We start from the raw sequence: 26,400 nt of genomic DNA, 5'->3' as shown, positions 1-26,400 counted from the left end.
TCGCATTATTATAGCACCTACAACCATAATGAAAATACAAAAAACAGAAAAGGTGAGCAGTCAAGCCCCAAGCAGAGACCCATATACAAAAGGGGAAGACTCACTCTTGCGCACTGCCAAACGGGCAGAGGCCACTAGGCTTACATAACACAAGTGCAGTCTAATGGTTGGAATCCTAATCCAACACTTCGCACAAAATATCCTGAAATGTTTTGAGGGCCATAATTGCTGTGGGAACAAGCGATACCAACAGCCTATTCCAGTTTTGCCATGCACAAAGTAAGCTTTGCGAATGCTTGCCTCTTGCAATTTTGTTGCCTGCGGATTATTCCGCATTAAGGGATTAATTTGTACATAGGAAAAGGCTAGTTTGGGGATGGTGGCGGGTGGGTCGCAGAACTACTGGCAAGCAGCTGATATCATTGTCCCCTCCAGCACAGTTGCCAAGCCTAGAAAAGCCCACCTTTTCCCAACCCCTTGTAACTCTGTTCTTTAAATGAATACCCCCAAAAAAATCACATTCCTTATATATACATAACGGAATGGAATTGGGAGAACAAATTCCTATTTGTATCGTATGAGTTACTCTAAATGCCAAGATGTGTGAGGAACTTGCATATGGTGCACTTCTGGGACCAGAATATCGGCATCCAAGAGCATTTACTGGAGGTTAAAACAATTCACTGGTTACTTGAGCCTGCTGCTCGGATAAGTCAGCTTGATAATACTTCATGATGTGGGGGAGCACCATCCTGGGTTTTGAGTTGTAATGCCCTCAAGTTGGTACAGGCCTTCTACCTCTACGACAGAAAGTGACATAGTGCTTGGTCTATCTTGTTAAAAAAATGTCTGAGGCACTTCAATCATGGCACTACAGAAGATAAAAACAAATAGCAGGAGAATAGCCATTGCAAGAGCAATGCGCCATACAATCGTTAGGGGCAAGGATTGCCATTAAAAATTAAACCTCACACCTTATTAAGGGTGGCAATATAGTTTAATTGGAATAGATCTGCAAAGTGGTATGAGACTTGAATATCCAGATATCTAACAGGGCGAGTAGCAGAGTAGTGCGTCCTCATTTTGGCAGGTAGAACTGAAGAGATGCTATAGGACCTCAGATTTAGTCTGGTTTCTTTTTTATCCCAGATATCCGTGAATGTCTGCATTTTGGCAAGCGCATTGAGGATGTTTTTCCCCTCTGCGGCTAGACAGAGAATCATATCCTCTGCAAAGAGTTTAATCTTAGCTGCTCCTTGGAGGGGGGGCTTGACCTACAGATCTTACTGCCAAGCGTTCCATAAAGAGGGGGCGTGGCCGGGCTGCCTACCAAGATGGCCTCGCAACACTGAGGCTCCGCCAGCAATCCCAACTTCACCCATCCTGCCTTCCCTCCTGGACGCTTTCAGTCCAGGACGACTGGCTTGAATGCATTAAAGTGCCCACTTGAATCGGAGCCGTCCAGGGCGGCTGGGTGCCTGAAATACCGCAGACGGAGGCCTTTAAGCAGTGCGTGGCAGGAGGCTAGGCCGCACCAAACGCAGTGACGGTGTGCGGATCTCCAGCTGCCTTACCCGACAGAGAGGCGATCTTACACCCCCAAATCCAGAGCGGTGCAGCACATTAGACGTCGGCCATCATGGGAACGCTCCCAGCCCTTCCGAAGCAGCCTCAACCACGGAGCATGACTGGTGCTATTAACTGCTATCACTGGCTTGTTTAGGCAAACTGCCTTCGGCATGGACTTGCTGGGGTGTCTCTTCAGTTTTATTAGCAGTCCAAATCATTAAGCAAATATTTACATTTTCTGCTACAGATTTTTTAATTGGTGAATATGTAAAGAGACGCCTGTCTCTGGCACTGTATTTGCTAAGACTGCTTCTATGTCAGTGCCATGACCTAACAACCAACTAACATGAAGAGATTCTGCTTGTATGTTTCCCTATATGCACCCACGCGGCCAAGCGGATCTATGGCAAGAAACAACCGCATTCATCTGTCTTGGCAATAATGAGGTGCAACCCATGCCTAGACAGTACTAACAGGTGTATAAATGACAAAACAATGAATACTATCAGAAAATGTGCCGCAGTATGCAGCATAATCTGCTTTTTCTTGAAACATAATTTAGTCAATCGTGACGCAAAATGTTGTCTTCCCTTGCCACATAATTCCACTGGGTTGCCTATAGTACACATACTTAGGCCACTTTCAACAATCCCAATAGCTATATTTCCACAAGCATTGCACAAGGAAGTATTATTTTAGCTCCACCGTGTGATAAACTTTTGAAGTTTCTATTTCTACGTTTGGTATAGGATAACGGTCTTCAAAACATTTTAAAGATGCTCCATACAAGGGGGGGCCAATAGGCCCCCACGCAAGCATGGCGGGGCCCGGTCCCTCCCACACCCCGTCCCTTTCGGGGCCGCTTTCCCCGCCCCCTCGCCCCGGAAGTACTGGTGTGCTTCCGGGGCGAGGGGGCGGGGGCCGCGGCGGCGAAAGGGTTAAAAGCCTGGGGAGCGCGGGAAGCGGCCTCTTTGTGCCCGCGCTCCCAGGCTCGCTCCTCGCCCCACCGTGGGGCCGTTTAATTTTCTACTTTGTCTTTCAGGTGTGCTTCGCGATAGGAGATTGCGACCGACGCGTTGGAGTGGAGCACTGGATTTGTTTGCTGTGATCGAGCTGGGCCCGGAGGAGTAATTTGCCGCTTTTGAGACAGCGACCGGAGGAGCCCGTCCGAGGACTGCGGTGTGTGGGCGGCGATCTCGGGACGGTGTTTTCACAGAGCGGGGAGAATCGGGCCAGGGCCGGCTGCGAGGAGACCCAGAGGCGCAGCGCCGAGCCGAGGGCATTCTGACCGAGCGTTCGGGACACGAGGTATTTTGCGGGGCGGGCGGGCGGCCAGTCACCTTCATAGCGGTGATCGAAGGCCAAGTGTTTAAGGTGCCCTCAGCGTTTAGGCACAAGGAAGTGAAAAAATCAGTTGCGCGTAAGTGAGCCTGTGTATGATTCGCATTTTAAGTATTGCACAAGTCAGACGGGTGAGCGCTGTTTTTTCCGTGAAAGGAAACGCTTTCGAGGGGGGAAACACGATCGATTGACGAGCTGGGGTATGTGTTATTGGCCGCGCTGATTTGTTTGCACCGGGTTACACGCGGAGATAAGCAGGGACAGCGAGGGCAGGAACTGGATGGGGGACAAAAGCGGTTTCCAAGGAAATCGAGCACTGAGACAGTTTTGACTTTGTAATAATAAGCGAGGTGGTTCAATAATACGCATAATTTTGCCTGTGGTTGCATGTGTGGTCTCTCACTGTGATTTTGAACAAACAACGCTTAATTCGGTTTGTGGGGGCACTGGGGGTCAGTTACTGTGCTATATGGGTAGTAAAATCACGAATTTTATGTTTTGAACAAGGATTACTGCACGATTCATAGTGCTTTCATTCTGGGGGATACAGTTGTGTGTTACATTGGTGTAATCCTGCGAATATATGTTTAAACTTTAACACATACCATTTGATGCTCATATCAGGGTGCGCTATTAACTTAATCGTGCTGAAGGGGGTTCTGATACTTTCTATATGCTGATAGTTTAGTCAAGTGCTTGCAATTCAAGTATTGACGATTAAGCAGTTAATTATCCTGTGAGGGGAAGGACCTCCAGGGCACCAAGGGAATTTGCATTACTGCCTGTTAAGGATTTTGTGTGTCTATGCGAATTGGTGGGTAAGCAGAGGGGAATTTGCGAATATTATTTTCCCGGTACAAGGTTTTTCTAGTTCATGGTCACTAGTTGGAAAGGTAACGCTCTTTGTTTTGCAGGTCTGCGAGACTAGATTGTGGTCGCCATACATCAGCACAGGCGCTTTTCATCGGGTCAGGTATTGCAGGTCGTGCACCGCCAACTGGGTCAGGTACGGAGCACGGTGTGCTCATAAATATGTCTCAAAGAAGGGGGCGTGTCAATCCAAATGTGGGTGTAATGTTACAAAAAATGATGCGCAGAATGTCTGCAATGGATAAGAGACTGGGGAAGGTTGATAAAATGGATAAGGCTTTAGCGGACCTGGGGGCCAAAGTAGATGCCCAGGCCGGTCCATCGGGAAGACCCAAGCGGACGATAGTACCGCCCAAGCCAAGGGGCGTCTTTGTGACACCACCCAGGCGGGCAAGAAATAAGAGGGTGGGGGGGCAGCCACAGAGTATTACTCCCATCCTACCTCCTGCTGCACCAATTCTGCCACCACAGGTACCCCCTGCTGCCCCACTCCCGCCACCTCAGGTCCCGGTGCCCGTTCCAGCCCCGGTGCCCCATTTGCCATTGGCACTACCAAATGTGCCAGTAATACCGGCAGCGGCACCAGTGCCACCCGTCGCGCCACCACAGGCTCCGGGGCCCCTAGGTGCGGGCCATACTCCCATTCCCGCGCCAGTGCCAATAGACCTGGCAGCTCAGGTGGCGGCTATTCTCCCTTGGTTAGGGGGGGGTGCGTTGCCGGTCAATACTGCCCTGACAACGGAGCAACAAACATTGCTGACTCAGATATTGTTGGCGAGTGGTAGGGGCGCAACGCCGCCTGCACCGGTTTCTCCCCACACAGGTCCAGCGAATGAGGGAGGCAGTGCCAAGACCGCGGAGGCAACGTTACCCAACGACAATGGGAATGGTAAGGAGATTGCCCTTCCTTTGCTGGGCGAAGGAACATTGCCCTCTAGGGGTGAGTGCTTAGCACAGCACGTGTCACAGAGTGTAAAGGAAATGATATGGGCTGACAAGTATGTGAACATGTTTTCATTGCTGATAGATAACAGGGAATGGGAATATGCAAAATCACAGAAGGAAATGTTGCCCAGTGAATGGAGAGCGAAGTTGTACAAGTTTAGGGTAGAAGAAAACCTCATCAACTGGCTGAGGGCTTTTGCAGTGTTCGGCGCAGTAATGGGCGAACGTTTTAAGGGAATGCAACCAGCCATGAACTGCTATCAAAGTAGGATAACAATGTTCCATGAGAATCATGCAGGGGATGTATGGAAGGAATATGATGTCGCTTTCAGAAAGTCCAAAGAATTTGATAAAACTTTATCATGGGACAAGGTGGATTCTATCTCATGGCACAATCAATTCGAGAAGGGTCAGGGGGCAAGCACAAGCACAAATGCGGGTAGAGGTTATTTCCCCAGGCCGCAGCAGCCGTTTCAACAGCCCTTTCGATCAGCACCGGGAGGGGAGACGGCCCAAAAGCAGAGAGCAAATGGAGGGGCGAAGGGGGTATGTTGGGACTTCAATAGGCGGACATGCAGCAGGGCACCAGGTACCTGTAAGTTCAGGCACGCATGCAGCGTATGTGGCCACCCTTCCCACCCCGAAACAACATGCCGAAATAAAAATAGTGGTGCAGGAAACAGGGGTAGGAGGAAACCTGAATAGTAAGATCCACCCTCTAATAGCACATTCACCCATTCAGTTGTCAGCGTTGATCCCCTGGTTGAACAGGTACCCTAATCACACGTCTGCTAGGTTATTACAAGAGGGTTTCACACATGGTTTTCGAATTCCTGCTGGGGGGTATGTCGGGAGACCACAGTGTAGGAATCAGCTATCAGTCCTTGCCAATCCAACAGTGGTGTCAACAAAAATAGCTAAAGAAGTGCGTTTGGGGAGGGTAGTGGGACCATTTCACGTCATTCCCACGCAGAATTTTGTGTGCTCTCCTCTGGGGGTGGTGCCTAAGAAAGAACAAGGGGAATTTAGGCTCATCCACAACTTGTCCGCACCGAGGGGGACATCATTGAATGATGCTATTGATGATACAATTTGCTCTGTGAAGTATGCGTCCTTCGATTAGGCAGCGGGCATGCTGAGGAGTTTGGGCGCGGGAACACTGATGGCTAAGTCAGACATCGAGTCAGCCTTTAGACTACTCCCGGTTCACCCAGAGGACCAGCACCTGCTGGGTTTCTCATTTAAGGGGAAGTACTACATGGATAAGTGTATGCCCATGGGTTGCTCAATTTCATGTGCTTATTTTGAACAGTTTAGCTCCTTTTTGGAATGGGCATTAAGACAACATACGGGTCACCAGTGGGTGATGCACTACCTGGATGACTTTCTTTTTCTGGGCCCGGCGGGTTCACGGGAGTGTGCGTCAGCATTGCAGGAATTTTGCGTGCTCATGCGCTCTTTCAGGGTCCCGTTGGCTCAGGGGAAGACAGTTGGACCAGTGACATGCCTGGAATTTTTAGGCATTGAACTGGATTCTGTTGAGGGTTGTTTTAGATTACCAGCAGAAAAGATCCAAAAATTCAAACAGACTCTAGGACTGTGCTTACAAGCGAAGAAGGTGAATTTAGGGCTGTTGCAACAGACAGTGGGACAGTTGAATTTTGCGTTGAGAGTAATTCCTATGGCTCGCCCATTTTCACGCTCAATTGCACAGGCCATGAAGGGTCTTCGTGAAAAACATCACCGGACACGGCTGTCTGCTGAGGTGCGCCAGGACATGCGGATATGGATGGCATTCCTGGCGGATTTCAATGGAAGAGTGCTGTGGGGTGCACCCACGGTGTCTTCGGAGGACATTGGTTTATGGACCGATGCGGCGGGCAGTGTTGGGTTTGGTGCCATCCTTGGCAAGAAATGGGTGGCGCAGAAGTGGCCCGCCTGGTGGGAGGAGAGCGGGCTGACGGTGAACATTGGTTTCCTCGAGCTCTTCCCAATCTGGGTGGCACTGAAAGTCTGGCCCGAGGAGTTGGCCAACAGATCGGTAATATTCTGGTCAGACAATATGTCAGTGGTTGAATGCATCAACCAACAAGCTGCAAGGTGTCCACTCATTTTACGCTTGATCAAAGAGATTGTGCTGTGTTGCATGACGAGGAATGTACTTTTCAGAGCAAAACATGTCCCAGGGGTGTTAAACAATGCAGCTGATGCCCTTTCTCGCTTTAAGAGGCAGGTGTTCAGGGATCACTTGCCGGAGGCAGAGACAGCGCCAGCTCAATTCCCGGCGATTCTTTGGCAAATTGGTGCCCCCAACTACATGACCTCGTGGCAGCCAGCCTAGCACCCAAGACAAGGACGGCATACGAAGGGGCGTTCAGGTCTTACTGTCACTTTCTGGGACAGGGCTGGGAGAGTAGTTGGACTATGAAGGCTAGCTTCAATGGGTATTTAGGCAGCCTACACAAGGAAGGGCGCACGGTGGCAACAGCCAACAGGCACAAGGCCGCTATCTCCTTTTTCGCACGGGCACGAGGGGGCAGGGACCCTACGCACAGCTTCCAGGCCCAGAGGGCATTAAAAGAATGGCGGCGCATGCAGCCCCCTTCCATAGATTCTAGGAAACCCATAGGTTTTGAACGTCTATCAGCTGTTCTCCTCGCGCTGCCGGACACATGTAGCTCTACATCTGAGGTGGGCCTATTTAAAGCTGCTTTCTCTTTAGCCTTCTATGGGGCATTCAGGGTAGGTGAACTCGTGGCGGCCAACAAAGGTGATAAGATAGGCGGCCTTCAGCTGCGGGATATCAGCATAAGGGGCGACACTATGTGGATCAGCATCAGGAAATCTAAAACTGATCAGGACGCTAGGGGCCAAAGTTTGGCGTTACATCGGGCAAGGAACAATCCCTGCTGCCCGGTGACACATGTGGAGGAACTGATAAGACAGCGGGCACAGGAGTGTGTGGGGTCACTGCTAATGCATGGGGACGGGACTCCTCTTACCAGATTTCAGTTCCGGAGGGTACTAGCCATGAGCATGGCAAAAGCTGGTTATAACCACAAAGAGTTTGGGACACACTCCTTCCGGATAGGGGCAGCCACAGAAGCAACAGCCAGGGGTTTGACCACAAATAGTGTGCAAAGAATTGGGAGATGGTCCTCAAGCGCTTATAAACGCTACGTGCGGTTGCACATGTTGTGAGAGCTGCCGCCATGTGGAGTATTGCTAATACCTGCTGTTTTTCTGGTTATTTACAGTTTCACGGGCCTGTGACGCAGGACGGAAACTACCCATGGATCATCAAGGCAACTTTACTACAGCATGGAGGAACCAGGAGGACAGACAGAAGACCGTAGTCATTTGGGTAGTGGGGCATTCATATGTCAAACGTGCTAACCAAATTTTTCTTGCAGGTTCAGGCAAACAAAGGGTGGAAAGTAGGGGGTGCAGGGTCTCCTTCCATGGCAGGGGGGGACTCCGCCTCAATCAGTTCAGGGACTATATGTCGGACTTACTAGCGCGACATACTACACCACCCTCGGCGGTAATACTTCATTTAGGGGGGAATGATCTGGCAGGTCTGGGCAGAAGGGTCCTCCTTGAAGAAATTATATCTGCAGCGGGTTGGCTAGCAAAGCGGTTACCAGATAGTGTTGTAGTATGGTCACAACTGATACCAAGGATGCAATGGAGGGGGGGAAACTCAGTCAGCGCGTTGAACAGCTCGTTAAAGAGGGTCAACAACAAGCTGGACAGGTTATTTAGGACTCCGGTCTTACAGACCATCCCTCACGGTTGCATTTGGGGGGAACACTTCTACCTGCGGGACGGGGTTCACTTAACAGAGGAGGGGAATGCCCTTTTTATAAGAAACATCCTGGCATGGGTGGAAGTTTTTGCAGGAAGAGTATGACCTTTCTAGAAGGGGGGTGTTCTGGGGGGGGGGCCAGATAGTCGGTTAACTACCTGGCCTGTGGCGGTAAGGTCATTAATCGGTGAGCAGCATTTTAAGGTCCTTACGGGGGGGGCGGACCCATTCACGAAAGGGGCCGCCCGCGGGAGGGGCCATTTGGTCTCTCTCAGAACTTCAGGGGCAGGATATGATCTCCATTAATTTAAAGGGTGCGGGGGAGGGAGTCTACGCTTTCCTCAGGCTGGTAGCCACCCCTCACAACACTATGACGTCACTAAGGTGCGCGAGTGTCTGGGCCCTCCTGTTATGGTTAAATGGAGTTCGGGGAGCGCACGTGGGTGTAACGTGCCCTGGGTTGCGCATGCGCATCTTCAACGTGAGAGCGCAGCTGTAAAAGGATCTGACACCGGTTGGCGACCTTGCCGTAGGACTTTATTAAAGGTATTAAAAGTATTAAAAATATTAGAATGCAGTTTAATTTTCAGGATGATTAGATTACGTTAGGAGACACGCGGTATTAGCTATTTGTTAAGGTTAGCCCATCATACCATGTCGAAACGGATGTCAATCTAATATTCTGAAAAGTGTGCATTTTAATAATTGTCAGAAATGTTTATTTGATTAAAATTTTGATTTGTTTTTATATTTTAATAAATACGGCCAGGGGGGGGGCCCCGTACCCCCCCTTGACTTCCAAAGACCCCCATGTGTTGACTGGTTGAATTGGGTAATTCAGTCGGTGTTCAAGGGGGGAGGTGGCCGGCAGTCCAAGACCATGATACAAGGGGGGGCCAATAGGCCCCCACGCAAGCATGGCGGGGCCCGGTCCCTCCCACACCCCGTCCCTTTCGGGGCCGCTTTCCCCGCCCCCTCGCCCCGGAAGTACTGGTGTGCTTCCGGGGCGAGGGGGCGGGGGCCGCGGCGGCGAAAGGGTTAAAAGCCTGGGGAGCGCGGGAAGCGGCCTCTTTGTGCCCGCGCTCCCAGGCTCGCTCCTCGCCCCACCGTGGGGCCGTTTAATTTTCCCCACCCTCCATCCCTTTTTAGCAGACCTTGGGGCTTGGCAAATGGTGAGTATCAGGTTTGTCAATGTGCCGGAACATAGATTTAAGGGGGGCTTGATCCAGTAGGCCTTGAATTTCCTGTTTACTGGAAGGAAGAACAGAATTTAAACTTTTGGTGCAGTGTCGTGATATTTAACTAATTCTTTCCTTAGGCCCTTTTTCCCGCTTACAGGAGTAACTATATATGTAGATGTTTGTGCTTTGCTGTGTGTTAACAATTTTATCCTTAGGCCTTTTTTCCTTTTAGAATAGCAATGTCGTATTTATTATGTGTGTCTGGCGGTAAGGTCATTAATCGGTGAGCAGCATTTTAAGGTCCTTACGGGGGGGGCGGACCCATTCACGAAAGGGGCCGCCCGCGGGAGGGGCCATTTGGTCTCTCTCAGAACTTCAGGGGCAGGATATGATCTCCATTAATTTAAAGGGTGCGGGGGAGGGAGTCTACGCTTTCCTCAGGCTGGTAGCCACCCCTCACAACACTATGACGTCACTAAGGTGCGCGAGTGTCTGGGCCCTCCTGTTATGGTTAAATGGAGTTCGGGGAGCGCACGTGGGTGTAACGTGCCCTGGGTTGCGCATGCGCATCTTCAACGTGAGAGCGCAGCTGTAAAAGGATCTGACACCGGTTGGCGACCTTGCCGTAGGACTTTATTAAAGGTATTAAAAGTATTAAAAATATTAGAATGCAGTTTAATTTTCAGGATGATTAGATTACGTTAGGAGACACGCTGTATTAGCTATTTGTTAAGGTTAGCCCATCATACCATGTCGAAACGGATGTCAATCTAATATTCTGAAAAGTGTGCATTTTAATAATTGTCAGAAATGTTTATTTGATTAAAATTTTGATTTGTTTTTATATTTTAATAAATACGGCCAGGGGGGGGGCCCCGTACCCCCCCTTGACTTCCAAAGACCCCCATGTGTTGACTGGTTGAATTGGGTAATTCAGTCGGTGTTCAAGGGGGGAGGTGGCCGGCAGTCCAAGACCATGTTCAATTGCTCATAGGCCCCAAAAGTATACGGTTATGTTTTCAAAATTATTCTATCTCATATTAAATACAGCAAGCAAGCTAAAAAACATTTAGCTAGCTTAAGGGCACATCCTCTAACGAATACGTCATTCTCAGTGGTGTTTTTAAATTTAGGATAACTGACTATAAGCAGTGAAAAACATATCAAGACAGATAAACAATTGAAGTGGGATCCTAAGACAGAATGTATTAAAATAAATATACAATAGCAATGTTTTAGTCTAATTTTATTAACAATAATACAATAAATTAAAAAAAAAATGCAAGCAAATGAATCCAAATGCGTCAAAAACTTTAGAGGGAGTTAAAGAAATGTTGTCCCAAAAAAATACTTTGCTTTTATTTTACCACATTCTCCAGTACAGCAGGCAACTTGCCCCTTGACCTTTGAGATGGCATTTCAGATACAATCAGTATGCCTGCTTTGATGTATGGTCCCATCCTTACAAAGTTAAAGATAAATCTACACGTCCCAAAATGCTGCTGGCTAGAATACCACGACTTGCTAAAATTGTTGCACAAGACATGGGGCCATCAGACATCTCTGAACATATTTAATATTGCAGGTGTAGTTTGCTATGGTGTGCCACGCGGTTTTAAGACCGGTGGCATAAGGCACATCCTTTAGGATTAAATCTGGGAGGAACTCCGCTCGTTGAGTTTCCCGCACTCCGCGTTAAGCGGAGCTCGCGGAGTTCTGAAAAACTCTGCTCTGTTTTTTCCCCTTACTTGTGTTCGTCAAGGTAAAGTTGGCAAGCGTGAGTGAGGAAAATTCACCTTCTGGCGAGATTTTTCTTTGTATGCGATCGGCAACACCAAGGTGGCGAGTGTGGAAAATCAGCGTGGAAAATAAACCTCCCGGTGAGATTTCTCAACGCGGGCGGTCAGATTTCTCATTGCGAGTGATCACGTCTGCTTGCAACCACTCGCGTTGAGAAACCGTTTGTGCGCGTTGAGAAAGCTGCCGCTCGGGAGAAAGGAAGCAGCACCCACTTGCGCTGTGCATGGTGTCAATTAGAGATTATTGCACAATGCGGACAAGTACCTGGCACTGAAAATCACAGCGAACAGCATTTATCGAACACACTCAGCTTGCGGAGCTCTGCGTATCGCTGCAGTTTTTTTTGCACTTTGCGTAGCGGAACTCCGCCCAGGCTTAATTAGGATGCAATCTCTTGAATGGCGAGAACCGTAGTCTAGCCCACCACTGACCCAGCTTTAGTCTACAGCACACATACCTTGTACTCCTGGGCAGCTTCTCGAATGGGGAGCACCCTGTGCTGCTTGTGATCACGTGACATGCTGCAGACCACACAGATGAGCTTCTGGTCCACTTCACAAAACAGTTTCAGCTTCTCTTCGTGTTCTCGGCACATATTCACCTCCTGGGGGATACCAGTAGATACCTGAAGCTGTTTGGCGATTTCCACCATGTTCGCCAGTTGCCTGTTGGGCCGGAGGAATTTGGTCTCAGAGACTGATCTACACTGAGGACATGGGACGTCTGTCTGCAGCCCCACCCAGCACTGACTGATACATGACAGACAAAAGGCATGTCCACACTCCACAGACACAGGGTCTGAGAAATAGTCCAGACATATGGAGCATGTGGCCTCCTCCTTCAGGCTCTGGAGAGGAGTTGCTGCAGCCATGTTTCTGTCGGAGAGAAAGAGGTCAAGTTAAGTTTTGTTTCTCCCAGCTTGTGAAGTGAAAGTGCCCGTCTCACTCGCTATCCTTATACATGCTCCCACTTGTATTGGTTCTGCACTTTCAGAAATCTAACCTGTAAATGCCAAAATCAAAGCAGGGAGTGTCCTTGACTGAGATTGGGCTAAGTGCAGCAGAGCAAGGTGTGTACGTGAGCTCAATGTCAGCCTAAGCACTCAGGAGTGTGTGCACAAGTATCAACCTATGCGCTCAGAGTGAGAGAGCGTGAGTGGTGTGCAGTTGCATCATCCGATTTACTGTGCGCACGCGACTGAAATGGGAGTGTGTACAACAGTGCTGAGTAAACCTAAAGCCTGTGTGCAGATGAGTGGATTTTTGGTGTGCTCATGTGTGACACTTGATTGCCTTGGCTTGTACACTGTAACAAGTAGAAACAGGTAGTTGTGCGCTCACACACCGAACACAAACTGTGTAGAAATGACTGAGTGCTACCATTTCTTTACTTAGGAGCTGAGAATTGCAGCCCAGAATACACAATGCTGCTTTTGAAACACATTTATCTTCACTGACCTTAATAAGGAATGTATTTACATGAATACCGCGCTGTTGAACTTTAAGCTGACAAATAGTTGAATGGAAGTGTGAGGGGTTGCAACGCCAACAAAACACATTTTAAAAAACCCTATGTCATAACTGTATTATCACCCATTCGCTATACTAATTTTGTATGCAAAAACCTGAGCATATCTACAATTACATGGTTTGTGCTCGCAAGTTTTAACCAAGTAAAGCCATTGCGTACCCGTTTTGTTATGCCGTTTTATAATTGGCCTTCGTTTCTGCAAACTGTTCCTTAGGTGGGATTGAGGTTTCCTTCCCAGCCCCAAAAACGATTACTCAGGGGTGACTTTCTCGGTTTACAACAGGCTGGAAGTATTACAGTCAACCAAGAGCACCATAAAACAGCTGTACACATAAATCCTTTAATGCATAGGTACTTGCAAACATTTTCCAAAGGACCAAAATGTTTGGTCTTTGATGTGACTGAAGGTTGCACTGATGCCAGAAGGTGGCAGTGGGAGGCTAGGGGCACGGGGTTGGCAGTAAGGTGGGTGTGAGAAAGTTAAGCATATAAATCTAGTGGCTGAATTGCGGAATGTGAAACCAGAAAACATGGAATTGATCCCGGCTTCCCCACTTAACCAAACTGTGCGAACCTAGGCAGTTTTTTAATGTCACTTTCCCTTATTTTACTTTATCATTACGTGTGGGGATCTCGAAATACACGAATTTGAAATGTGCGCTGTAATAACATTCCCCTGTGTTTGATTTAATAAACTATAATGCTGTTCACCAAATGCCTCCCAAAGAGTGCACTATACAAACGACTTGCACCTTAGTTCACTATTGGCTTTGTTGTCAGGGAAGGGGGAAATTAATGTTTCTCAATTTATGTTAAAAAACGATCACTTTTAAAAAATACTGTTCAATGAGCTGGTAATCTGTTGTACTAGTGTGAAACGGTTCTGCAGGTTAATTAAATATACTTTCTTGAATTCTGAGAGATTTGTATCACTTGTTTACACTTTTGCTGCAATAAGTTTTTTTTAAATGAATGTGATCCTGAAGTTAAGCTCAGTCAAGTGAACAGCCGCCCACTGCTGCTGTTGACTAGGGGGTGCAGCATGTGAAGGTCAGTAGGCGCGCATGCGGCCACCCGGCTGTACCATATACAAGTATCATTGCATCATGATTGATTTGTCTTACCTTATACTGGTCCTATCGCCCACAGCACTTGCAACACGCTTCCTCTTCGGTGCCATTCTGCGGCGGCTCGGTGCCAGTCTGCTCTATAAATATGTGTAGGCCTCTGCAGTAGCCGCGGCTCCACTAACAGTGGGGCCTTGGAGAGCCTCGAGCTGGTGATGTCTCGCGGTCCCAACTGTACGTAGCCCAATCAGTGACTCCAACACGGACTCTTTTGCTGAGCAATGACGAATGAAAACCGGGTGTGCCAGTGCACAACTGCAAACCCAATGGTGGTGGAAATGGCGCGCAGTGCTAAAATGCACGTGCGTATACACAGGCAGCAGTTCTAGGATGCGAGGTAGGCGTGGCTACAGGATTTTGCCAGTCCAATCAGTGTCGGATTGGGAAAGCCCAAAATGCAAAGCCTGTTTCGTAAAAAAAAAGTACGGGGCCCAGGCTGGAGAGGTGTCATGCGAGGGGAGGGAACAGTCTTTGTTCTGAATATCTGCTTCTAGAATAGTGTGTATATGAATCTCTGACGTGACTCTCAGCAGCCTGAGATAGGAATATTTACCGAATAATTACCGCGGAGTTGGGGGTATCGAACAATATAAACTGGGAGTTTTCACTTCTTGAACTGGGAGTGTCGACGATGTCTGCAACTTGAAAATGGGAGCGCCTCCTCGAGGCCGCCGACGAATTCTTTTAGGCAGGGCGAGGGCAAGCAAATTCATTCTTTTCCGGAGTCCTGCCCCTGGCCCGCCCGAGCGCAGATTCAAACCAATAGCGCAGGGCCGGTCCTAGGATTTGCGTGGCCCTGGGCTAAAAGGCAACGTGCGAGGCCCCCTCTAATTTAGATAAGTGGCCCCCTGCAAGGAGACCATTCAGAGACACTGTGGGGGGCTTATTGTCCAGCATTTTTGCGCCCCCACAGTTTTAACTTTTACTCCACAAGCATTTCTCACACCTTCAGCCCGATAGGTGTGAGAATTGATTGTGGTCTAAAAGTTAAAACTGTGGGGGCGCCAAAATGCTGGACAATGGGCCCCCCACAGTGTCTGTGAATGGTCTCCTTGCAATTGAGGGAGCGTCTCCCTCCACTCTGCCTCCAGACAGACACCATCCCTGAGAGGCCCAGGGAGGGGGCCCCCTCCAATGGACCTTAATTGCAAGGCGACACCTTTTTTTTAAAAATATATCTCCAGGGAAACAAACAGGACACATCATCAGTGCGTGGCCCCATGCTGGTGGGCTGAGCGCGAGGCCCTGTGCAGCCGCCCACGCTGCCCATGCCTAGCGCCGGCCCTGCAATAGCGTTAGGGTGGGTTCGGGCGTTAATACCAACTGAAGGTGGAAGAGGGCGGAGAGCCGAATGCCGATGTCATTTCCGAGCCCAATTTTGCTCATTACGTTATTCAAGGCAATGATTCGTAAATCCGCATGGAATCGGGTTTTTGAATACATGAATAGGGAAACCTGTCTCCAAATGTGCAGTCTCCCGGGCGGGGGGGCCGGGGGGATGTATGGAAGATGTCAAACGGGATAGCAACAGAATTGTTTTTTTTTTTTTTTTTTTTTTTTTTGCTCAACTCAGATTTGCTCCAAGGCAGACTGTTTTAAATGAATGGTGGATGCTCACATATATTGATAAAGCCTTCTAGTTAAATTGCGCGTACGCTGTACATTTATCAGGGAGTTCTGTGGTCTTGTCCGCAAGTCCACTAACAAAATGCCCCACGTCAAATATATTTTGAGTACCAGGAATTGCATTAATAGGTGTTATTTCAGTATTTTCATGCCAAGACAGGAAAAACTAATTCGTGAAGGTATGGTATTTACCATTAAACACTGAATTAGGCCCCAGAACGAGTAAGAGCACTTGGGGATTGGATTTGCTGTTCTTTGGACTGCTATACTGCAACTCAGCCCGAAGGGCCGACATTTTTTGAGTAACCCATCTACAAACTGGGGCATAGGTCACACATATAAAAGCCAATCTGATAAATGTTATCACAGTATATTCCACGTGACTGCACTGAGCTAAATGCTTGTAATGTATTTATTTACTGCTACGCTGCATTCTGGACTACTCAACTTCTCTACAGCGGGAGAGTCAAGTGGTAACAAGGACCCACTTGGTTTTCAAATTTGAGGGCCTCCGTACTTACAGATCTGGGACACTAGTGGTAATTGATAATACCCCGTTGCTTGATCACCTGAGACATCGCTCTCGGGATCAGCATGAAGGGTGGGAAAGCATACTGCGTCCCCTCTGACCAATTCTGGAGAAATGCATCCGTTGCTTGCGCCACGGGATCCGGTCTCCAGCTGAAGAATCTGGGTACCTGATACGTCAGTCTGGATGCAAACAGGTCCGTCTTGAACGGACCCCAAATCATCTGCAGCCATTGAAACACCCTCGGGAGCAGCTTCCAGTCGCTGTAGTCCCTGAGGTATCTGGAGTTCCAGTCCGCCACCTGATTGGACTGACCCGGTAGATATTCCGCAATTATCGATATCTGATTCTCTAGACAGTAATGCCAAAAGTCCTTGGCTATTTGTTCAAGCATTGACGACCTCGTGCCGCCCAACTTGTTGATGTACCTCACCGCCGAAACATTGTCCAAACGCAGGAGGATACAACAAGATGTCTACCTCGGGGACAACGTCCGCACCGCGAACGACCCCGCGAGCAGTTCTAGACAATTTATGTGAAGCGAAAGTTCCTCCGGAGACCATCTGCCACCTGTAGAGATGTCTCCGCAACGAGCTCCCCAGCCCCAAAGGCTGGCGTCCGACTCTATTGTTATCTCTGGAAGAGATCCGAAGATAGCTCGACCGTTCCAGGCGTCTATATGACCCAGCCACCATTGCAGTTCTGTTCTCACCTCTTCTGTGAGAGGTATGCTGTCCGAATACGACAGTCCCTTCTGTAGGTGTCTGATTTTCAACTGTTGCAGAGCCCTGTAATGCAGAGGGCCCGGGAATATCGCTTGCACCGATGGCGCCAATACTCCCACCACTCTGGCAATCGCCCTGAGTGAAACTGCCTGACTGTTCAACAGTCTCCTGATTTCCTTCTTCAGGTCTTTCAGCTTGTCCTTCGGGAGGCTTAGCTGCGCTGTAATGGAGTCGATCGTGAAACCCAGGAAGTCGATCACTTGAGTGGGTACCATGACTGATTTCCTGGTGTTGATCACAAAGCCCAGGCTTTGAAGCAACGTTGTCGTCAGAGTGAGGTGTCGCAAGAGTGCCTGCTGACACTGATCCACTATCAGGATGTCAACCAGATAGATTATTAGGCGTATACCCCGTTCTCTGAGGTATGACACCACTGGTTTGATCACCTTGGTGAAACACCAAGGAGCCGAGGAGAGCCCGAAAGGCAGAACCGAATATTCGAACCATCGGTCTCTCCACCGGAATTGGAGGTATCTGCGATGCGGGGGAAATATTGGTACGGAAAGATAAGCATCTTTCAGGTCCAGCCGGACCAACCAGTCTCCTACCTGCAGTAGATCTGTTAAAAGATGGATGCCCTCCATCTTGAAATGATTGTATGTTATAAACTAGTTGAAATCCCTGAGGTTCAAAACCAATCTGTTTCCGCCTCCCTTCTTCTGAATAACAAAGATATTGCTGCAGAAACCGCGAGGACCTTGGCGGACCGGTATAATCGCTAGTTTCTGCAGCAACTCGGAGATCTCTTCGTCTATAAAACTGAGATCTTGTTGGGAAAAATGGAGATCTGCCGGAAGCCCCGATTGAACGGGACGAGAATAGAACTCCAAGTGGAAACCCTGAACTGTTTGGAGCACCCATGCGTCTTGTGTAAGCTCCCGCCACTGCGCTAGGCAATGCTGGGTCCTTCCCCCCCCAAAGGAAGAAGAGAAACCTCTGTTACTCTCACCTGAGTTCTGCTGGTGTTTGAAGGTCCCCCTGTTGTTATTCGTTTGATAACGGCTCCTGTCGAACCTCCTGCGGGAGGGGTAGAAGGTTCCACCACGGGTGGAGTCGTACTCGTTCCTGCCCCTGCCGAAGTCGCCTCTTTGGGAACCTTGTGGACCTCCACGGCCCGACGAGCGGCCCCGCCTCGTCCGGCCCTGTTAAAAACTCTCTGGCTGAGAGCTCTCTTGATGCCTGACTGCGCCTTGTCCAGCGCCGTAAAGGTCCCCACGTATTTGGAGACATCCTTGACAAATTTGTCTCCAAATAATTGCCCCGCTGCTAGGGGTCCCGGCTCAGCATCCGCTAGCTCGGTCAGATTAGTATCCATTTTCATTAGTAGCGATTTCCTTCTCTCTGATGAAATGGCACAATTCGCGTTGCCCACCAAGCAGATGGCTCGCTGGGTCCAACCAGCCAGTACGTCCCGGTCCACAGGAGTGGAACTCTCCTTGGCCGCCAGAGCCATCTCCAAAATCTTTGCCAAGGGACCGATTGAGTCCAACATCTTGTCTTGGCAGCCTGACCATGCCCTATCCAAACCTCGTTTGGGGTCCTTTGAGAATTTCCTAAGGAAGGTCAAGAGGCTTGCATCTATCTCAGGAGTCTCCGCTACTTTGTCCGGGATGTCCGGGCGAGGGCATTCCGACTTAAGCCGGTTTCTGACTTCCCTGGGGAAGCTCCTTCGTAGGTTGTCGTGGATATATGCTGCCACCGCCTGAGGTGGCACCCAGTCCTGCGACCTGGGGTGCATGATTTCAGACGGATCGAAGGTAAAAGGAGTATTCACCTGAGCAATCTCTACCTGCGCCTTCTTCGGAGGAGGCTGCTCCTCCGAGGTATCCGTATCTGTGCCTGTGGAAGTGTCCGTGTCAGTGTCAGTATCTGCATGGATCTTGCGTTTTGACTTGGCTTTGGAGCCAGAATAGGAAGGCTCCGCCATGTCTGGTAGGGTAGCTAGGGCCTGTGCATGAGGCCATGTGGCAGTATCAACTGAAGGTTGACTGGAAGTGGACGTTTCCGTTTTCTTCTTTTGTGGTTTGTTATAGCCATGCCTCTTGGCAAAGCCCTCCAATTGTTTGCTGATTGGGCGAAGGGCTGAAGCTAGGGCTTGCTGCACTGTCTGCGGGACTGTAGTTTCCATAGCCCTATTAACGGACGACTGCACAGATGCGTCCAGAGCGATGACTAGATTGTCCTCAAGGACAGCCTCCTGCCGTCGATCATACACCTCCTCTTCAGCATACTCTTAGTTATACTGTCCCCACTCTGCCATTGCAGGGGTGGCTTATCTGAATACCCTTCAGGGAAGTCTAGCACTCACAGTTCTCTTGAACGCTGTCTGGTCACAAGGAGGGTCAAGGGGGGGTCAGCCCTGATAGCACACTCTAAATCACAATATTTCAACCCCCTCAGCAAAGCTGTAGTCAACAGGGGTCAGGGACCCAGGCCACACAATATACAATGGGCGTGTGCACACCCAACAACTGGCCAATATATTTTATAACCTTTTCAGGCGTCAGTAACGAGCAGAGGGGCCACCGGTATGCAAGAATGCTGAAAACGCTATGCAAATCAGTAAGGGATTCGCGCCGCGATGTGCAGCCCAAACGCAACTGAAATCCTACTAGAAACTAGCCCAATTTCAGCGCGTTAGGCGCACGCCGCGGCCGAGAGCCACCCGGACCCTACACGCGTCATCGGCCTACTAGGGATGCCGAATGCGCATGCGCGAGACGCGCTATACGGGGAACAGCCGGTAGAACAATTGAAGGCTCACAGTGAATGCCTCGGTGCCCGTCTACCCCCAGTCAGCGACCGCTGCTACCACGCGCCGCTAGGTGCTCCAAGCCACAGAGGAATGAAAGTGAAGTCGATAGGCGCCGCGACGCTAGCGCTCGCGCACAACTCCCCCTGAGACGCTGGTAATCCTTTCAACAGGTAATTACAGGGAACAAACCCTTGACCATAACATCTCTTGATTAATTAGCCTGATTTAGCTAAAAACATTTAGCAATAGCAATTAACATTTGCCAACAGCAGAGGGAGAAAATAACGTGCACTTAACTCTTGCTGTGAGCAGCAAAGAAAGAGGAAGATGGCGGCAGGCAGAGGCCTCTTATGGACTAGGGGGGCGTGCCTTGGGGCTAGTCATGATGGGATGTGTAGATGTTTAACGTTTTATTAATGAAAAGCAAGCATTTTCATTGGCTGCTGTGAGCTTCAATAAAGATAGAGAAGCATAATCTGAAGCCTCCGGTCCTGCAATAGAATTGTTTTCTGCCGAGTGCAACTTTGTATATGATTTAGGCAAACTAAAATGACATTCCTGTTCTTGTATCAAACTCACGACTCAGGAGTACATTATTTTTTCATAGCTGTTGAACGTGTATGTTTTTAAAAAGCTGCATGTTAAACCGGTCAGCCTTACGGTGGTCTTCCCCCAAACTCTTTTTGCCATCCTCCTCCACGTTTTGCTGTACAGGTTTTGGCTGGTCTTAGGACACTTTACCACAGCTAACCAGTACCAAAGTGCACGTGCATCCTCCTCAAATGGTAACATTGTCTCATACCCAATTGGTATATATAATTCCCTTATAAGTCACTAGTAAAGTGGTACTATATGTACCCAGACCTTGCAAATTACTACTAGTGGGCCTGCAGCCCTGATTGTGCCACCCACTTAAGTAGCCTTCTCAAACATGTCTCAAGCCTGCTGCTTTAGAGCCTGTGTGTGCAGTTTAAACTTCCATTTCGTACAACCACTCACACAGATGGGGGCTCCTGATATGATACATAGGCAGGGAGAACAGAGGAAACTGAGAAATGCAATCACAAAGTGACCCCTCTGCCTGCAGAATGTAATAAAAGTACTAATCGCCACTGATGTATATACACACATGCATGAAACTTGACCTGACCTACAACCTGGTATCCGTAAAGCGCAAACAAATCAACCCTAAGGTTCACAAGGCGCTGGGGGCCATTGGGAATATTAAGCAAGCTTTTGCCCAGAGTCGCATGGGACTGGGCTGAGCTGCTGCCAGAGCCGGGGATCGAACCGCGAGCCCCGAGCTCTGAAGTCAGCTGCCCTGGCTGCTGCGCCACTTCTTGATTGTAAACTGCCATTTCGACCTGGAAAAATAAACCTTTTGCCTGGCCCACACCTTCCTTTTTAGGTCTCGCTGGCGTTGCAGTGCGTGTTGCCGTGTTTGCCTCCAAGGGAGACAGACCTGGAGACAGACCTGTGCACAAGCCGATTCTAGTATGGGCACGAGCCGACTCAGGACTGTGAACGTGCTTCTAGCTTTGCAGGGCCGCCGCAGGGAATGCCAACGTGCACGCTCTCGGCGTCACGCTCATGCCCTCCCGCGTCTCTTAGGCTGTTCTCCGCTCCAGGTCAACTTGTTTGAGGATGACGCCGCGCCTGAACTGCATCCGCCTGTCCCACGGTCTCCGAGCAGGTGGATTTGGGGGTGCACCCACATATTCAGTATATGATGCCCCAGCTCGCCACGGTAGAGGAGGCCGCAGACACAGTCCCGCCGGCGCAGGGTAAGTGATCTCAGCCGTCGGGTCTCCATCAGGGGCTGCTTCTCTGAGCTGGAGGGGGGGGGAGTGGGGCTCAGGACATCCATGGCAGAGTCGCGTGCACCAGAGGGCAGCCTAGAAACAGTTAACCATGGGCGCAGGCTGGAGCCCGTCAATAGAGGCCTGTTGTTTTCAGAGCATACGTGCAGTATTGACATTGGAGGGCACAGGCTGCTGTGGATGGATGGAGCTGTGGGTTATACTCTGGGCTAGTGCATAAATATAGGGAGATAAACGCCGTGGAGGTTTGAATGTGTCCAGTCACTTGCACGGGTGTTTCCATCGGGGTTGCGTAGGTCTGTGTATCGGGACCTATTTTGACTAGTCTGTGCTGGGGACGTTTCTTGTTCTTGTTTGGATCCATTTCACAGGGAGCAAATAAACAGAAGGAGGACAGTGAAGGTAATACCTGTTTATCGTAAACACAGATTTGTATACTTCAAACAATTATATTAATGTAAAATGTAAGGTTGCGTCCTATTTTCTCGGATTTAAACTGGTGACTGCAGGTTGCACACATATTGCGGCTTCCGGTAAATTAACCTACAGAGCTGTAGTTGTTTCTTCCATGCTTCAAAGCCAGAGCTGCTGAGATGCATGTGCCTGTTTTCTGTTAATTGAAGCAAATAGTTTTTTCCCCAAAGCAGACGGCGCATACTGGGTCACCGATACTGAAGCTCAGCGTGTTCGTGTTTTCAAACTAAGCTGCCCGAGTCCGTAGTTATGGTGCAGTCTGTTAACAGCATTACTACGGTCTACACATCTGGTCAGAGCACTGAGTTAAGATACAGAACTCCGGGCGCTTTTTCTTAAAAGGAATAATTGGGTTTGAGAAAAAAGAGGCCATGTGAATTACGTTTCCTTCACCATAATGAACATTTAAGCAAAGATGTCACTGCCTGCACGTTTGTGAATGTGAGAATGAATCACAAGCCACAGCGCACACCGATTCCATCTAACAATACAATGGTATTTCTTAAGAACTGTTAGCAAACTACTACAGAACTGGGTTTCATGTACTTGGCACATCCGTTGGCATTTTCAGAAGTGTTCATCTATATGCCACAGTGTTTCGACGTATGTGAAATGTCACTCATTTGGCAATCTCAAGCGGGACCAACGTGCATCTCTGTTGCAGAGGGTTCACATATTCCACAGCTCACGGCTGCATCCTCCTTACAAAGATTCCTTCAACTTCGACCCCGGTTTCCAATTACCACATGACTAGATGTCACAATAAGTCTCGGACCTTTTACTCACTCATGCGGAATCAGGCCAGGAGCAATCACTTGTCCATCCAAAAACACATTTTTATTTACTGCCACCTGAACGTTGATTTCTTCTCCTTTTTCTAATGCTACCCTCAAGAAAGGAATGACTCACTGAAGCAAAAAACTGCCTACCACTGATATTCCAATAATTCACTGAAGTGCAGATTCACCAGAATAAAAAGCTGAAATATGTGCAGTTTCAAACTGATTACTGCCTGGAAGTGGAAGCAACATGAAGGGGGCAGGTGCGGGGGTGCAGAGGGGTAGGTGGGTGGGGGCTTTATGGAGAAAAGCAAATGGGCTAGAGAAAGAGATCAGCTTGGAGTCCGATGGGGTGGGAGCGACAAATAGGCAAATAAGCAGCTTGGAGTGAGGGAAGCAACCTGGGGTGGGGGGTGAAAGGCATACGGAGGCAAGCGCATAATAGATAGTGGGTGAAGCTCATGAGGAAGAGAGCAACACATAGTGGGAAGGAGAAGCACACTAGGGAGACAGCTAAAAAACAAATGCGGTCTCAAGGAGAGCTTAAGAAAAAAAAAGCATTTGCAATGCAATAGGTCTCGCATTTACGCTGGTTTAAGCAATTGGCATTGTAAATGTCAATGCCTTTTATTTATACTTTGAAAACCAAAACATTAATAAAGGGCATTGTCATTTACAATGTCAATAGCTCAAACTGCAAACATGCGAGACCTATTGCATTGTAAATGCTTGTTAATACATGTCACCCCTATGGTAGGCCCTGAACAGCCCATAGGGCAGGTTATTTAAAAAGTGGGACACATGCTTTTAAGTTTTACATGTCTTGATACATTTGTTTTTCACAACTGCAAGGCCTTGTTCTCCCATAGGATAACATAATACTTTGTGATATCCTCACAATAGATTTCCTTCAAAAATGGAGTGAAGATGACCAAGTAGGGGACAAGAAATGTAGTCTGTGCCGTCAGGCAGATGAATCCCTGCAGCATATTATATGTATTTGTCCTGCACTGGCCAGACAGCGAAGAGCTCTGTATAATGATGAACATTAGATGGGTACATTTCCTGAACATTTTTAAAACCCTTGTCAAAACCCATGTGGGGCATAGGGAGTGATGAAGAAGGCCCTCAATAAGATCTGTGTGTATCATGCGCCAGGGAGCTGCTAGGGAATACAAACAATTGCTTTCTATCCCGTTAGGCTGAGTATAAAATTAACATCACCTTGTCAGTCCCTTGATTATTTGCACTTTCTGCGAAATTTGCACAACAACACTTTTAGCACAAATTTGCACAAATGTATAATACTTTAGCAGGTCGCTAGGGTCCACAAGCTTTGGGGTCATTAAAGTCCAGAAAGTCAAACAATAGCATCTTTACTATCCTCCTTTCCGGTGGTTAAACATTAGTACCTTCTGTGTAAATTTGAACACCTCATAGGCTCCACTAGGTTTTTGAGCATTATGCACATTTTGCACCCTATGCGAAACTGACCTCAGCATGTGCAGCAAATTTTGTATCAATGACTGCTCCCCAAATGGGCATGAACGTGCTCATGATCAAGATCTATTTATAATTCTGTATTTATGTATTTTTATCGAGTATGATTTTTTTGTCGAAGTTTATGGTTTTAATTGATTAATAAACAAATTGTACTACTACATTGGAGTTATTTTATTACATTTAATAAGCTGTAGCTTCCAAATGGGATGTGTAATTGATAGAGTTAGATTTCATCAAGATTAACCATTGCTTTATTTTTGTGCTTCATACAGACTGCATTTAAATTGACACTCACATTTTGGTGCAAGTGAAAACACATGGCACATGAAAATATGAAATGAGGCCTAGTCAGTCTGAAATACTTGTGCTGAATTAACATATGTTGTTGCAGTGTAGAAGAAAACTTGTGATTTCAGTGGCCTTTTTTAGCTTTGAGGATAACTATAGAATGTGTTCTCTCTTCCCAGCTCTTTTTTCTTGTAATCTACAACCCTTTTCCTTTCCTAAGAGACTTTGGCTTTGTTGCATATTAAAAAAAACATGTTCAGTTCATAACACACCTTATAATGTTTATTAAATTAACTATGCACCAAACACTACATGCGGGGAAAACGCTTTTTGCATGAAAAGCTATCTAAAACATTAAAGCATGTTGCTAGAAGTATGTATTAACTGTTTGCGCTTTGAAAATTTACACTAGTGCATGTATCATGCTATGCTGCACATTTTGCATGTTGTGCATAAACAATAAGAAAAGCTGCTTTAAACTAATAGCTTTGCTAGGTAATCCTTAATAAAGGGAATTAGTATGGGGAAGGAACAACATAATGGGTTTTATTTAGTAAATTAATACTATTTTTGTGTTTTTTTTGTTTTTGGTCCTAAGATAAAATGTCTGCCTGTGAATCCAGCAAAGTGGTAAAAAAGGGGGTGGTGATGGACGGAGCATCTGAACCAATCAAACACTCACACCCAGTCAACAGATCTGGGTTTAATCCATCACCGTTCCTTAGCCCACTCTGCCACCCCAGTTCAGACATGGCCATATGCAAATCAGTCTGAACCTGTGCCTCATGGGAACAGTCCAGCCCGAACTGCCAAGCCATGCCTTCCCTGGACCGGAAACAAGCTTCCGAGGACCGGTTTCTGGCATTTCAGCCGTCTTCAGCCCGGCTTGCTTGAATCCAGTGGCAAAGTGAGCAATGGACTCACGTCTGAGCATACCCTGTCAACTTATGGCGAACAAAGTGGTACACAGGGGGGTGGTGATGGACGGAGCATCTGAACCAATCAAACACTCACACCCAGTCAACAGATCTGGGTTTAATCCATCACCATACTTTAGCCCACTCTGCCACCCCAGTTCAGACATGGCCATATACAAATCAGTCGGACCCTGTGCCTCATGGGAACAGTCCAGCCCGAACTGCCAAGCCATGCCTTCCCTGGACCTGAAACAAGCTTCCGAGGACCGGTTTCTGGCATTGCAGCCGTCTTCAGCCCGGCTTGCTTGAATCCAGTGGCAAAGTGAGCAAGGGACTCACGTCTGAGCATACCCTGCCAACTTATGGCGAACAAAGTGGTACAAAAGGGGGTGGTGATGGACGGAGCATCTGAACCAATCAAACACTAACACCCAGTCAACAGATCTGGGTTTAATCCATCACCGTTCTTTAGCCCACTCTGCCACCCCACTTCAGACATGGCCATATGCAATTCAGTCTGACCCTGTGCCTCATGGGAACAGTCCAGCCCGAACTGCCAAGCCATGCCTTCCCTGGACCGGAAACAAACTTCCGAGGACCGGTTTCTGGCATTTCAGCCGTCTTCAGCCCGGCTTGCTTGAAACCAGTGGCAAAGTGAGCAAGGGACTCACGTCTGAGCATACCCTGCCAACTTATGGCTAACAAAGTGGTACAAAAGGGGGTGGTGATGGACGGAGCATCTGAACCAATCAA

General features: G+C 48.3%; 1 protein-coding gene across 2 annotated transcripts in view; it reads right to left on the bottom strand.

Moving 5' to 3' along the window:
* LOC144756149 (E3 ubiquitin-protein ligase TRIM39-like) overlaps positions 1-14,890 on the bottom strand; it is a 439,360-nt gene extending 424,470 nt beyond the window's left edge. For both annotated transcript variants that reach the window (XM_078645725.1, XM_078645726.1), the window contains exons 1-2: positions 14,169-14,890; positions 11,972-12,389 (exon numbers count right to left, since the gene is read on the bottom strand). In XM_078645725.1, coding sequence (XP_078501851.1) covers positions 11,972-12,389; positions 14,169-14,224 — 474 coding nt within the window. In that variant the 5' untranslated portion in view covers positions 14,225-14,890. The remainder of the gene's footprint in view (positions 1-11,971; positions 12,390-14,168) is intronic.
* Positions 14,891-26,400: the final 11,510 nt, after the last annotated feature.

The sequence above is a fragment of the Lissotriton helveticus genome, chromosome 5_1, assembly GCF_964261635.1.
Source record: "Lissotriton helveticus chromosome 5_1, aLisHel1.1, whole genome shotgun sequence".
Lineage (NCBI taxonomy): Eukaryota > Metazoa > Chordata > Amphibia > Caudata > Salamandridae > Lissotriton > Lissotriton helveticus.
The sequence above is the reverse complement of the archived record's forward strand: the minus strand, read 5'-3'. Positions and strand labels throughout refer to the sequence as shown.